Genomic DNA, 14,613 nt, shown 5'->3' on the forward strand with positions numbered 1-14,613 from the left:
ATGTGATTTTTGGGGAGGAGTTTCTCTCCCTGTCACCTCACTGCAGCTGATTTCTATTGAAAAGCTTCCTCTGAGGGAGGAAGGGAGGAACAAGGAGAGAAATTATGGAGGGGCACCATTTCTGAATCCAAATACATTAAACCATTTAATTCTGTTGACTCAGGGCTGCCTGGCTCTGAATGGGAATTAATCCACAGTGCACAAAATTAAAAAGCACAAGACAAAATGCTTAGCAGGCAATGCCAGGGTTTAAAGCAACCCATTAGCTTGCTCAAACGTCCCCAGTAAATTTTCATTTGTCAATAACGCTTAGAGCCTACAGTTTATTTACAGCCTGTTCAATATTACCAGAACCCCTCGCAGCGCCTCATTTGTATTTATCTGCCACAGTTTCCTTCCCAGGGACTCTTCCTAATCCTTTGCTTTGTATCTGCTCCAGACTCAGCAGGGATGTGCCACCCCCCAGGAAAAGGTAATGTGGGGTTACCCTTTTCTCCCCCAATTATCCCCTGCAGGGGAGATCACCTGCAAGGCCACCCCGAGTCACCTGCAGGGCTCCATCCCTGGAGATCTGCTGCCATGGGGCTTCTCCAGCCTCTGTCCTACACCCAGGGGACGCACTGGCCACCAGCCAGCAGAGATGGGACTCCCCAGACTGGGAGAAGGGGAACAGGCACAAGCAGCTGTCTCTGTAAACCCACAGCCCGGCTGAGCTGGAGCAGCCATGGCTAAAATCTGTCCTGCTCCATCTGTCCCAAATCAGATCCCACGGGATGAGCCCTGGAGAGGAGAGCGTGTAACAGGATTTCCTCTCAAAGCAGCTTGAATGCTTCCAGGCAGAGAACAAAGCCTGGCTGGCCCTGAGAATTTCTCCAAGGAAGGGAGTTTATTCTCGGGCACAGACACGAACGGGCATTAATCTCCTGTCATGGCTCATGTCCAGGTGGGGAGGTTTGGTCCAACACTCGGGGACATGGTTCCCTGCAGGGGTGACAAATCTCCGGTGGGGTTTGTCCCTCCCCAGCTTCCTGCCTCTCCCTCTGCACCGGCACTCCCCCGAGGCAGAAGCACGGCAATTGCGATGGAATTTTAAGTGGGTGCAGCATTACGAGGGCTGCCTGGGGGAGATACAGGGCAGGCTGGGCAACCCCTGTCTGAGGTGTAAAGCTCAGAGAGGGAAATCCTTCCGGAGGCTTAACCACAAAGATGGAACTGGACACTTCACAGGGAGCATCCCCTGGACCCCAGGAGGTGCAGCAGCACCCTCCCAGCAGAAAGCCTGATCTCCACCACTCACCTCAGCCCTCTGTCCCACACAACATCCTGAGTGGGACCTGCTCTGCCACAGACCTGTGTATCTGCTTGGAGGTGATGTTCAATAGCTTTTATGATGAGTGCAGGAGGCAATCACTAAACTGAAGGGCCACTTGCTTTCCTCCCACCCTTGCTTTGAGTTTGCAAGCACCTCATGCTGCTGAGCTCCGAGACACCCCGAAAGGACAGCCCATCCTCCCACCCCAAAGAGCAAAGCCCCATGACTTGCCTGCTGCTGTCTGCATGTAGCCAGCCAGGGTGCAGACTCGGCGCTCGCAGGCTCCGCCGGGCAGCAGCACAGCGACGATGGCCAGCAGGGAGCTGAGGGCCAGCAGGGCACAGCCGCCCGCACACAGCACGGCGCTGGTCTGAAAGGACACAGGGGGCTGTCAGAGAGGTCACCCCACCGCCACACCTCCCAGAGATCCCCCGAGGGAAGTGGGGAGTGGAGCCCTGGCGGCTTCTCCCTCCTTGTCCCTGCCACCTTTCGTTGTTCAGTTCACAGTGAAATCTGGAGCCCGAGGTTCAGCCGTGCCCTGACCCAGGGGTTACTGGCACTGGGGCCACAGTGACCATTGCAAGTGCATGACATGCATGAAGGGCCACGTCCTAAGACAAGTGCCATTAGATGTCCCTGATGTGTCAGGGCCTCTGCTGAGCACTGAAATGGATCTGGCAGCACCTGCCTCAGCAGGCCTGGCACTGAGCAGGTGTTCTGGGGATCCCACTGCTGCTCTCATTGCAGCAGGCTGCTCCCACCTCCAGCAGCCTAAAAACTGGGAAAAGCACTAATTCCTGGCAAAACAGCCCTTGGGGACAGGTGTTCAGTCACTGCACTGTCGCTGTTTCTGTCCCCGTGGCAGGGGATGGCCCTGGCAGCCAGGGACACTGCACCAGCAGGGGTGTACCAGCCCAGGCAGGGGCACAGCGTGGCTGGGGGCAGTGAGGGGACCTTTCCCCTCCAGCACCCAGCTCCTGACAGTGCTCACACAGCGTGAGGACACCTCAGCACTGCGGCAGCCACGGCAGCTCCTGTCATTTCCCAGCAGATTCCAGGGAATGCTGCTGGCTCTGGTGAGTCACCCTGCAATAACACCCGCCTCAGCTCCCTGAAGCAGCACAGCTCCAAGGCAGGTCTCACTCCCATCTTCCTGAAAAGCTTCACTTTTATAACCTGTGTGGGAGCTGCTCTGAGGAGGTCAGGTCCCACTTCCACCCTTGTCCAGCCCTCTTGTCCTGGTGAGACATTCTGGTTAGCAATGCACAGTTTTCCTTTCTTATTTTTCCCTCTCTACCTGAGCTTTTGGGCAGCCACGGTTATTACAGAAACAACCCTCAATACAGGTGTCCATTAACATCCCCTCACCAAAGAGGTTACAAATAATCTGCCGTATGTAAATGATTCTGCAGGAGCCACAGACAGGCTGAGCAGGGGAAGAGGAATTGGATTTACCCTGTGATGCCAATGGGGAGTCCAAACAGCTAAAAACCCCCTCCCATGAGTGGTGCTGTCCCACAGGTCTGGCACTGCCCTACATCTACCCCTGTTATTACTGCTGAGCTGGTGTTTAGCAGCTGGACTTGCTGGTGCTGGGTGACACAGCCAGTGCCTGCAGGGTCCTGCCCAGCAGCTGCCACTGCTCCAAGAAGGGACGCACTGGTGCTGGAGAGGGACAGGCCAGGGCAGCGTGGGCACCACCTGACACCCTGGTGTGAGTGCTTCTCCTGGGGCTGTGCAGTGATTAGAAATCAGCATCTTATTTAGAGCCTATTTATGCACTGAGCGATGCAAATGCTGTCCCAGCCATAAATGAATTCCTGACAGGCAATGTAAAAGGAACAGCAGTGCAAACAGCTACCCAGAGAAATGGAGAGGCTGCTCCAGCAGGGATAGCTGCTCTCTTCTCCAGAGCCTCCTGAGCCACTGAGACCTGAACAGAAGACAAGCGCTGCTTCAGGGCCTAAGATACAAGGTTGGGACATGCCAGCAGGGCTCCCTGCCCTGTCCCTACACCAGGAGGGACCGATGGGGTTTGGGATGGTGTGGGATGCATGACCCCATTGCACAGACACTCTCCCAGCCTGGGGCCCCATGGGGAAAGCAGCCACAGCCCTGCTCCCAGGGCAGCAGCATGGCCAGGAAATCTGGATTCATAACAAAAAAAAGGATTCCTCTGCCTGGTGTCTGCATTTCACCTTCCGCCCAGCAAAACCATCCTCCTTTGCAAGGACCATGAATTATTTAGAGCAATGAATTTTTCAGCAGAAAGGGGTCTTGTGAAGCAGGCTGGTTCCTCTTTTGTGTGAAGCATATTATTTTTAATGATCTAGGTTCTCCTTAATTGTGGAAGCTCAAATCCCCTAAAAACTCGCAGTTCCTGCTGGAAACAACTGATGAGCTGCTCAGACTGTTAATCCCCATGGAGAAGTGTGAAGGTCTTTTTCAGGACAAAGTGACAGGAAAAAGGCACAAACGTGATGGGTGCAGGTGAGTGGTAAACTGCCAGAAGAGCTGATCTGGTTTGGGAGCTGGGTTTAGCAACAAGACTGAGAAGTCTCAGGGCTGGCAGCATCCTGATGTGCCCAGGGGTGGCCAAAACCCCACCAAATCCAGCCAGGCCTTGGCAAAGGGAACAAAGGTCCCGTTGGGAATAAATGTGAGAAAATTCCTGTGAGCAATAGGTGAAGGTAAATGGTGAGGTTTGGGATCTGCCATGTGGGCCAGGAATGCTGAGCCACTGAACAGCTGCCAGGCAGCTCCTGGGGGCAGAAGGGGTGGCAGGGGCACAACTGCCCCAAAAATAGGTAATAGTAGAAAAGGGAACACCACTGCTCTTTGCCTGGCTCCCACATTCTCCTGGGTGTGTGCTGGCATTACCTGCCAAAACACTGCATATGCTCTTGGAAACCAGAAATTTTGCTTTTGTCATAACCTTTCCAGGGCCTCAGCTGGGAATTATCCCAAGTGCTCCTGCCCTGTACTGGAATTGCTCCTGCAAAGATCAAAAAGCTGCTTTCAAAGAGAAGTATGAGAGCTTAAGTTGGAAGAAGTCCATGGAGCAAAGGTACCAAGGAATAACAGCTGAATTTCTCTCCTTGCCACTGTGCAGCACCTCCCTCTCTCCTCCCTGTTTGTGCCTGTTGCATCTTGAGCAGAAAGGAGAGGATGCAGGAAACAGATGCAAAGGCTGAAACCCAAAAATAGACAGGGTGGGGAGGAATAACAGGGATGCAAGAGGCTGCCTGTGAGAGCCCAGCTCAGGAAGGGCAGGAAAAACCCCATTTATCCCAGTAAAGGGCACAGCTCCCAGTGCAAACCCTGCCAGGGAGGAGCAGGGCTGCCCATCCCTGGGCATTGCTGACCCCTGGCAGTGCCAGGGACATGCCCCCAGGGAGGCTGTGAGCAATCCTGCCTCTGCCACGCTGGGAAAAGACATAAAACCGTGTCAGATTTTCTGCTCCCACTCCCGGGGAGATTAATTGTTTATCCCCAAACAAATTAATCGTCCCCTGGTGGGACTGTAAATATGCCTTTATGTAGCGTAATAAATTCCCATTAACAACAATCCCCTGCCCGTTATTTTAGTGTTTTACAGGTCTGACACATGCCATGGCTGGGCCATTCACTAAGCAATAAATCTGCTGAAGATGTTGTTTCATTCACCAGAAAAATCAAAATTAAAATGTCACATAATGGCCATCCTGGGAAGAATTCCTTAATATCCCTAATAAAAAAAAATAAAAGTAAACTAATCTTTGAAACCCAGAATTAAAGCAGGGAAGGAGGAAGGGAAAATTAACTCTCCAGTCCAGGTTTTAGTTCTGAGAAACAGTACCTGGTGTTTGGTTCAGCAGAGATAAACCAGCCTGGCAAAGCTCCTGCCATCACTATGAACTGGGTCATGATGCCCATTAGTTTATTAATGCAATTTATTAATTGGCACTTGACCATCCTCAACAGCTGCCATCCTGGATGGGGCCGGTGGTACCCAGAGCAGCAGGCTGAGGGAAGGTTACAGACTGCTGGGCTGTTCCAAACCTGCTCAGATGCTTCAGCATCTCTGGAAATGGGGACAAAAAATAAATACCCTGAATAACTGGGAAATAAAGCCACAGGCTCAGTGAGAAAAAGGAAGTGAAGATGATAGTGTAGCTACCATGGCTTTTTGGGCGTATCTGTTGAGAGGAAATATCTAAGAAACCCCAAATGAACTGGAGAAAAACTGTAAAGAGTAGTAAAGGAAGAGGTGGCAAAATTATTCCAACCATTTTAATTTTTAAATGCAACCCTTTCTTATCAGAGCTCTGTGTGATCAAATATTCCTTATGGGAACATGTTTTGGGGTTAAACTGAGTAGTGCTGCACCTTCAGAGACAGAAACCAAATGGACATGGAGAGTTTTAACCTTGTTAAAAAACCAGTTCTGTGCTGGATGGAGGTGCTGAGTGGGGCCTCAGCTTCGGGATTTGCAGGGAGTTGGCAGCACTCGGGAGGACGATGCAGGTGAGGGCAGGAGGCTCCTGTGCCTCCTCCTCGGGCGAGGATCTCGGTAAAAGGCAGGAATCTCCACCTGGGAGGCGCTGCCTGCCGGGGTGGGCGGATGGAGCCTCGCAGCTCCTTCGTATTTCCCCCACACGAGGCACAGCAACAAACATTCGCCATCTGGGCGGCATTAAAGCGACGGCCAGGAAGAGAATCCCACACATCCTCGGCTTCTCCTCCCCGGCAATTCCTTTCCTTCGGGCGCCATCTGAGAGCTTTCTCTTGCCTGTTTGATCTTCCCTCTCCATCCCTCTCCCAGAAAACGCCACCCCTGCCCAGGAGCGCTGGGAAGTGGCCGCTGTTATCGGATCCTAAAGCAGGCAGGAACGCAGAGCTCCAGGGGTGATGGCACCGGGGAGGTGACTGATGGCTCAGTCCCCTGAGCTTTTGGGATGTTTTGAGCCACAGGGATGCAGAGGAGGCTCCAGCCCTCATTTCTTCCCCTTCAAATGGAGGATTTGGTGGATGGAGACCTGCCCACACCACAACATGCACAGGGGGCATCTCTCCCCTCAGCCCAGATTTAGATGCTTTTGCACAAAATTCAGCACCACCTCCACCAAAACAAAGCTCAGCCATTCCTGGCCTTCCAGGCAACTTTTCCAATTCCCAGCTCACCAGCATATTCAACAGAACACCAGAGGGGTTAATGCCCAAACTGATTCAAGTCGGGGGGGGAAGGCATTTTTTTAATTAGAGAGAAAATAAGAGACAGATAATATGTCTGATGAATTATGGCTGTCTCTCTTTCGGTGCCATTGCATCTGGGGATGCTGGAAAGCAGTTCCTAATGGCACTGCTTTATCTAAGAGGATGATGGATAGTAGTGAAAGACAGAAAAAAAGGGGGAAAGTAAGACATTAGCACATCAATGGTGTGCCTGTGACCTCCATCAAGGGATTCGAACCAACTTAATGAAATTTTAATTAGGCAGCAAGCAGTGCACTGTGCCGGGCACCCGAGCAGCCCTCCTTCCCCTCACTCTGTCATTATCCTTGGCTGGGATAAGCCCTTTCCTGGCGCTGGCCGCCCAGCCGGGCCCATCGCCGCGGCCGGGGAATGCCCCGCGGGTCACACACTCGTCCATCTGGCTTTTCCTCACAAAGCCCGAGGAGGAGCCCGGGCGCAGTGGGATTTGCAGCCTCAAGAGGATGGAGGGAATGTCCCACTCTCAAAACGTCCCTGCCAGCCGGTGCCAGACTCCGCTCTGGGCCCTGCAAAGGGGAAACACAACGCTCATTCCAGAATGTCTCTGATGTGCCCAGAGGATGCCCTTCCCCAGGGACAGGGCTCAGGATTTGCTCTTTGGGGAGGGGCTGTGTGGGCAGGTGACCCCTGGGTGTGACCTGAGCCCGGCCCCGCAGCCCCGGGGCTGACACCACCTCTGTGTTCATGCAAAGCAGCTTCCCTCTCCCTCCGAGGGCAGTGGACAGAACTAATCCTGAGAGCAGCCTGGCTGCATTTTCAATCAACTTGACCTCCCACGGCCCACCCTTAAGCTGGTCCTGTCTCAGCACCCCTTTCAGCCCAGCTTAGCTGAGAGCAGGTCAGTGAGTCCTGGTGGTGGTTTGTGACTTGGGCACCAAAATGTGGGGCCACAGCGCAGGAATTACACGTTTCCCCAACACCAGGTGTTTTCAGTCCTGTTAATGTAGGTCAGAAAACTCTGGGTGGCTGCTGAAAGCAGATAAAGTCTGCTATGTCAAGAATTCCTCACACTTAGTGCTTACAACTCTGCCAAGGGTGTGTAAGTGCAATTAAAAATCAAATGGACTGGCAGGCAGAGTCTGGTCTCTTGGGAAGTTCTTAGGATGAGGAGCTAAAAGTTGATTTCCTGATAATCCCAAGTTAATGTGCTGGCCTGATACACAGCTCTGGAGGCAGAGCAGACTCTGCCTGAGAGCCAGCACACACACACGAGTCCCTGCTTGGGTCACGTTGCATCTCTCCCTAATTCCAAAGCCTATGCTACAAGAGGAGTGACAGATTTGCCACAGAGTGACAGATTTCTTCCCATCTCCACGAGCAGCCCACGTGCTTTTTGACTGGGATTGGGGCTGCTGTGTAACTTCTCTGCAAACCTGGCCCCAGTGGGCAACCCCCAGATGACATCAGGGACATCAGGGCTGAACTGATGCAGTGAGAAGTCTGCAATGAAGATTTAATAAAAGGGTAAGCAGGTTTATTGTACACTTTCACTAAGCTTTGCTGAATCTTTTCAAGTCCTGCTTTAAAACCCAGGAGAGACCCACTCAAGGAACTGCTGGGGTTGGGCAAAGCCTTCTCCCTGTCCTGAGCAGGTTATTTTGGGCTCTGCTCCAGCATGGCATCACTGCCTCCATAGGCAAATGGTCCATGTGGTTTTAACCTGAATATCATGGGCTGATCAGCTTCTTTGTTATTTTAGATTACATGCTTGGCAAAGCCTGAAAATAATTGGAGACTATCTGGAAAAATAAAAATAGAAATTTGAAATGTGGCAGCAGTAGCTTCCGAAGTGCAGCACTGAGACAGGAACCCATGAGCCAAATGCTCCCACTGAAAGAGAAAATAAATTAGCTGAGGATGAAGCCTTATTTTGCACGTACACAGTGATCTGGCATCAGGAAAAAGAAAAGTCGTGAGATGCAATGAAACCACTCAGAGCTCAAAAGTTCCCCTATTTTTTCCATGTGGCCTCCCAAGAGCAATCCCCTCTCTCCAGGGCACCTGCACCCTTGGGATGTCCCTCTCCAGCCCTCACAGCTCCAAGTCATCCCACAACAGATCCTCACTCACAATTGGGCTGGGCAATACCACCATCACCATCCATTCTCCTCTCTGGCTCCAGACAAATCCTCTCCAGTTTCCATCAGCTCCTGCAAGGTCCTGCCTGTCCATCTGGAGCCATCAGGGATATTTTGTTGTATTCCACCCCATAATGTATAATAACCATCATGATGCTGAGCTCAGTGCAAAGCCCCAGCAGCACTGGCAGGGTTAAATTAAAGGTACCCATGATAGTAGAGAGCTGCAAAGTAATTATGAAAGGAAGCAGAAAAAAGCCAGCAACTCTAAGCAGACATGAAGGCCCTCTTAAGAGAAGAAAGGCATGTTAATTAACCTCCAGACATGATTCAAAGCATCATTTGTAGCATGATTAACATAATCCCCCAAGTGCACACACAACTGGCATTAACGATCATTTGCAGGACTGAGCTCCCCCACCCCTTCAACAAATGGGCACATTGGAGCAGGGAAACACTGGAACAGCACCGAGCCTGCTCTCTGCAGGAAACAAAAAGAACGATGTTCCCCAGGGATGGACATCCCGGCTGCGGGTGGGAACCTTCCCCGGGTGTGCTCAGCATCCTCCCCAGGTGTGCTCTCAGCACCCCCAGATGTGCTCTCAGCATCCCCAGATGTGGCACCAGCTCCACTCTAGAAGAGTTCCCGAGCCCCGCATCAGCTTCGGGTCCCTTTGCCCCCGGCAGCCCCAGCTCCCACCCTCCTGCCAGCAAACTGCACTTCAGCAAACGCTGGAGGCTCTTTTCAGGAGCTCCCAGATTCCTCTCCACCTTCGGCTTTCATTTAAAGACAGAGCTGCCCATCAGATCGCTGGAAAGATTGGAAATGAACGTCAGGGCTCTGACAGCAAAGAAAAAGGAGCCACGATCTCCCCATCTCTCCAAAAGGGAGAGAAATCTCCTGCTCGAACTCGTGGCCAGGGTTCCCAACACTCGGCTCCCCCCGTGCTGAGCACCGAGGCGTGCGGGCTCGGAGGCTGCTCATGCAAGAAAGCCAAAGCTGTCGCCTGCCTCAGCAAAGCTGTCAGGACTGTTTTATTATATTCCAGCCCATCAAATAACCATCACAACAGGTATTCTCCCCCTCATCATGGCAGAAAGCTGGTAAGGGAGCATTCTCCTCTGAAAGAGTCTGCACTGGTTGCTGTTCATTAATTATTTGGGTGGCATTAATAAAGGTGACACAACATGTCACCAAAATGCTCTGCAAATTCCTCTTAGTGATGTGATTATTCATCTTTTCCTCAGCCGAAGCTCAGGAACTTAGAGACTTTGTGCTACATTATATTCTGGGTCTCAATGTTTCCAGAGGCTGAAGCTTGTTCAAATGAGTCACTGCTGAGCTTCATTCTTATCTTTAAAGTTTGTTATTACTTGGAAGTGTTTATCTGCATCACATTTGCAAAAACATCTGAACAAAGGCCAGCCCTTGGAAACAAGAGCATTTTTGCACCTTTTTATATAAATAGGAAGGAGTTTATACAGCTGGTTCTTTTCTTTGCGATTCACAATATTTGTCTCTAACGCCAATTTTAAGGACCGTGATGGGATTTAAGGAATCACACGCAGACCTGGTGTCCTAGGAGAGATAACAGCGCAGCTCCATGGCAGGCTGAGAAATCCAGCTGCTGACACCCTTTGTGCCCGGCACAGCCACAACCTCCCGGGGCTGCAGCCCCGGTTTGCGGATCCCCTCGCTGTGACCTGGAGCGAGTCCAAGCTCGTGTGTTCCGAGCAGAGGCAGGGTTTTCACACTCACAGCCTCGGGGTAAGAAGCTAAGAATGAAGGGAGAGGAGGGAGAAAGGACCGGGGCAAGCGGGCGGTGGGATGCCGGGGCCGGGCTTTGTGCGGTCCCTGCACACACCCAGCGTGACGGGCGGCTCTTTGTCACCCCGGGACACCACAGCACCCCCGGGCCCCATGGGGCGAGCGGGGAGGTCTGGGCCTCCTTTCTACCCAAAACCTGGCCAGGGGATCACCCCGGGTGGCCGGGCAGAGGGATCCCCATATCCACGTTCGATTTCTGGATCCACGTGTCCCAGGAGCAGCAGTTTCAGCCACGTCCCTGCTCCCCCTGCACAGCAAACTCAGCCGGCGAGTGATGCTCAGCGCCCCGCTCAGAAACCTCTCCAGCTTCCCCCCGAGTCCCGCACAGGCAGCGGGAACCGGCCCGGGCAGCGCGGGGGCATTTGGGGACCCGCCAGGGCAGCGTGGCCGGGTCAGCACTGCCGGGGCCACGGCCGGGACCTGCACTGACCACCGCGGCGTCCCTGCAGCACCCCAAAAACATCCCAAAGAGGAATGTGACCCCACAGGGACCCCGGGATACCCAAGGGGTGCTGAGGAGACGCTCGGACGGGTGGGATGCAGAGGATGAAAGGGATGCTGGAGAGAGCACGGGGAGCTGCAGAGGATGCTCGAGGGCAGCACGGGGGATGCCGGGGATGCTCTGGGATGCTGGAGCAGGTCTGGAAGACAGGACAAGGGACGCTGGGGTGATGGCAGGGGGACCTTAGGGACATGAGGAGGACAGAGAGATACCGGAGAGCCTGGAGCAGGTCTGGAGGGATGCCAGGAGGTGATGGGGTGGCTCCGGGGAGCCCAAAGCAAGCAAGGGGAGGATGCAGGGGAAGTGATGGGGGATGCTGGGGAGCTCGAACCAGACGGAGGTGATGTCGGGGAGGTGATGAGGGATGCCGGAGAGCCAGAAGCAGACACGGATGAGGTCGGGGAGGTGATGGGAGATGCCGGGGAGTCCGGGGAAGGGCAGGCGGGATGTCGGGGACCTGACGAGGGATGCCGGGGAACCCGGGAGAGGCGGTGGGGGGTGCCGCGGCGGGGAGGCGCTCACCTGCCAGGAACCGGAGGGGATGTCTCCGAAGCCGCCGGGGCCGGCGGAGCCGTGGCAGCCGCGGGGCGGCCCGGCGCAGCGCCAGAGCAAGCCGAAGCCGGCTGCGGCGCGGCCGGGCGGCAGCAGCCAGGCCGGCGAGAGGAAGGCGGCGGCGCAGGCGGCCAGGAGGCCGGCGGAGAGCAGCGCCCAGAAGCAGCCGACACCGCTGCACATGGTGCGCCGGCGGGGCAGGGAGCCCGCGCCCCGCGCCGCCCCCGCGCCCGCCACCGGCACCGGCACCGACAGCATCGGCGGCGCGGGGCGGCCGGCGGGGCCGGGCGCGGGGCCGGCAGCGCTGCCCGCGCCCCTGCGCGCTCCCTGCGCGCTCCCTGCGCCGCCCGCCCCGCGGGGCGCGGCTGAGGACGGGCGCGGTTGCGACACCCGCGGCGGGCGGGGGGAATCCGGGGCGGGCGGAGCGGGGTCACCTGCGCGCACGGTGTTCGGGGGGGTTCACGCCTTTTCTCGGGCTGCTCCTGCGGTAAATGCTCGGCGCTATTTTGAAGCCTCCCTCCGTGCCCGCAGACGGCGATGCTGCGGCTCCGCTCCTGCAGCTCCCCCGGACGGGGACACGAGCGGGGAACGCGGGTGCGGGAATTCCGCGGGTGGCACCGCGCGGGGGATTTAAACCCTCCGTGGCACGGAGGTCTCGGAGTCGGGGTCGGCTCCCTCGGGCAGTGTTATCCTCTAATCCCGCAGGTTTATCCAAGGTGTTGGAGGCAGAGCGGCCGCCCGGGAGCCTGCGCTTACTTGAGGTGTAAAAGCTGCGCCTCCCAGTGCAGATGGATTTTTATAACAGTCATTCTAAAAACTTCATGGATCAGGTTTTATTCCTGCTAAACCTCACGGTGCCTGTGCAGCACGGATTGTTGTCTTATGTTTGTGCCTCGCAGTTCTTACGGGTTTTCTCGATCTCCAAGAGCTCAGCTGTTCCCCCGAGCGGTCCCATCAGCCGCATAAAGAATCAGATCAGTTTTAAAATGTAGCAAAAAATGTCTTGATCCTGCACTAATGTCCTCGGGCGGGTTTCGGGCTCTTACTGCCGATAGCGCTGGAACAGTTAAAGACATTTGGGCAGCTTTTGGTCAAAAAAAAAAAAATAAAGAAAAAAGAAAAGAGGGTGGATTGGTTGATGTTTTAGGCACAGCGCTTGGAGGGAGCTCCGAGTCCTGGGAAGCCCGTGCGGATCCCGGCAGCAGAACCGGGGGCTTGGCACCCTCTCCTGGTGTGCGCTGTGGCAGCGACGCCGAATCATCCGCTCCTACGGCTGAGTTCACGGGCAAAGCCGCCGGTAACGCGCTGCGGTTCTGTCTGGATGCAGCTTTGTGGCTTCATGGGGCTGTCTCTGCGTCCTGCATCTGGAAATGCCGCGGATGCTGCTCGTCCTGTGACTTCAGGCAAGTTCTGAAGGGAAAAAAAAAATCACACTCAGCGGTGTTTTTTTGCCCATATCCCTGGTTTGAAGAAAAAACCGACTGCTGTCATGTGCTGCATCGCCTCTTGTACTCCTTGAGGCACCTAGAAAAGCGAAAGGTGGGGGAAAAAAAGAAGAACGGAGAAACAGAAGATGGTGTTAAACTAGATCATTATTTCCCAAGTATTTATGATGCCACAGAATGGCCAAGAACTTGGGGAAAGCAGTGTGGAGTGGAGAAAGGTCATCTGAGGTGAGCCCCACACAGCGCTGGCGATGCCATCTGGGCAGGCTGGAGGTGCCAACGAGCCCGTCTGCTTTCACTGATTCAGAATAATTCCGGAGTGGCTCCCAAGCCGCGCAGAAAAGGCTCCGTTCCTGCAGGAGCAGCCCACGGCAGGGCTGGGGAGAGCTCAGGACCTGGAACGGGGGATTTTCTGCTTTCTCCTGCTCAGTGCTGCTTCCCAGAGCTCTGTGTCCTGCACATCTGCACATCACCAACACAGCTCTTCCTGCGGGGACTGAACCTGGGGTTTTTTACCTTTTAACCCCATTTTTACACTTCAAACCTCGAGTTTTAACTCACCCACTCTTCATCCCTTGTTTGTACCCAGGCACAGAGGAATAAACCTCCCTTCCTGGGAATGTGCTCAGTGGAAGGAGACAGGGAGGGACTGCAATGTTTGAATAAAAGCAGTTAAATTTTTGCCAGGCTGGGACGTGGGAGAATTCCCTCCTTTGAAATGCTCAGCACAGGTACCAACCCTCCTGTTCCCATGAGGGTTCACGGACTGAGGTCAGCCACAGCCAAATTTGCCAGGGATTTTGTGTGTGCATGCAGACACTTGTTTTCCCATTAAAAAGAAAAGAAAAGAAAAAAAAATGGAGAAAAACACAAGTCTCTAATTGAAGGTGCTGTGAGTTTCTGTGCAAAAACATCTTTGACTCCTGATATATTTAGGCCATTATTATTTATTCCAGAGTAAGATCTCAGCTGTTAAAGTCCTTACTCATACAACTTTTGGTATTTGTATTCTTGAAGTAGTGAGAATTCTATATATGGGAGAGAATCCCAAGATCATGGTCTTGTTCTGCTTTATTATATCTGCCCAAACATGATCATTGCATTCAGATCTTTTCAAATATTAAAGTTTACTTATTTTTCTAGCCGTGAAGAGGAAAAAATCAAGAAGTAAGACAACTTTTTTTTTTTTTTTTTTTTTTTTTTTTTTTTTTAATATTTTAATCTAGGGAGGAGTCCCTCAGTTTCCCTGAGATTGGCCAACCCATGTCCTGAAGTCATATTTAACTGATTGCTCAGATAATTAAACTGTCATGTTCTGTTAAAGACTGCAGCACCTGCTGTCACTCACACTTCCAGTTCAGATCCAGATGCAAGGCTGAGTGAGCAGCTCTGGATTGGAGCTTCTGAATTCCCAAAAATGAGAGAAAATTTCAGTCCAGGGGAGGTAATTCATGTTGAACTCTTGTGTAAATCACTGTTCAACCCCCATGGACACCCTGAAGCCCAAGAGGACTGGGTGAAAAATTTTTGGCAGAACATGTTTAATTTAGTGTTCCCTAAGTCATCCCATTCTTTCCAATTTGCTCATCTTCAGAATGTTTTCGTCTATTAGCAGTCTCTGAGGTTATGTGCCAATTAAATAA

General features: G+C 53.4%; 1 protein-coding gene across 1 annotated transcript in view; it reads right to left on the reverse strand.

Annotated features, from left to right (window-relative positions):
- The window catches only part of LHFPL7 (LHFPL tetraspan subfamily member 7), a 58,645-nt gene extending 46,839 nt beyond the window's left edge, over nt 1-11,806 (reverse strand). The window contains exons 1-2 of the mRNA XM_066333467.1: nt 11,496-11,806; nt 1,544-1,682 (exon numbers count right to left, since the gene is read on the reverse strand). Coding sequence (XP_066189564.1) covers nt 1,544-1,682; nt 11,496-11,783 — 427 coding nt within the window. The 5' untranslated portion in view covers nt 11,784-11,806. The remainder of the gene's footprint in view (nt 1-1,543; nt 1,683-11,495) is intronic.
- Between the last annotated feature and the right edge of the window lie 2,807 nt (nt 11,807-14,613).

The sequence above is a fragment of the Sylvia atricapilla genome, chromosome 20, assembly GCF_009819655.1.
Source record: "Sylvia atricapilla isolate bSylAtr1 chromosome 20, bSylAtr1.pri, whole genome shotgun sequence".
NCBI lineage: Eukaryota > Metazoa > Chordata > Aves > Passeriformes > Sylviidae > Sylvia > Sylvia atricapilla.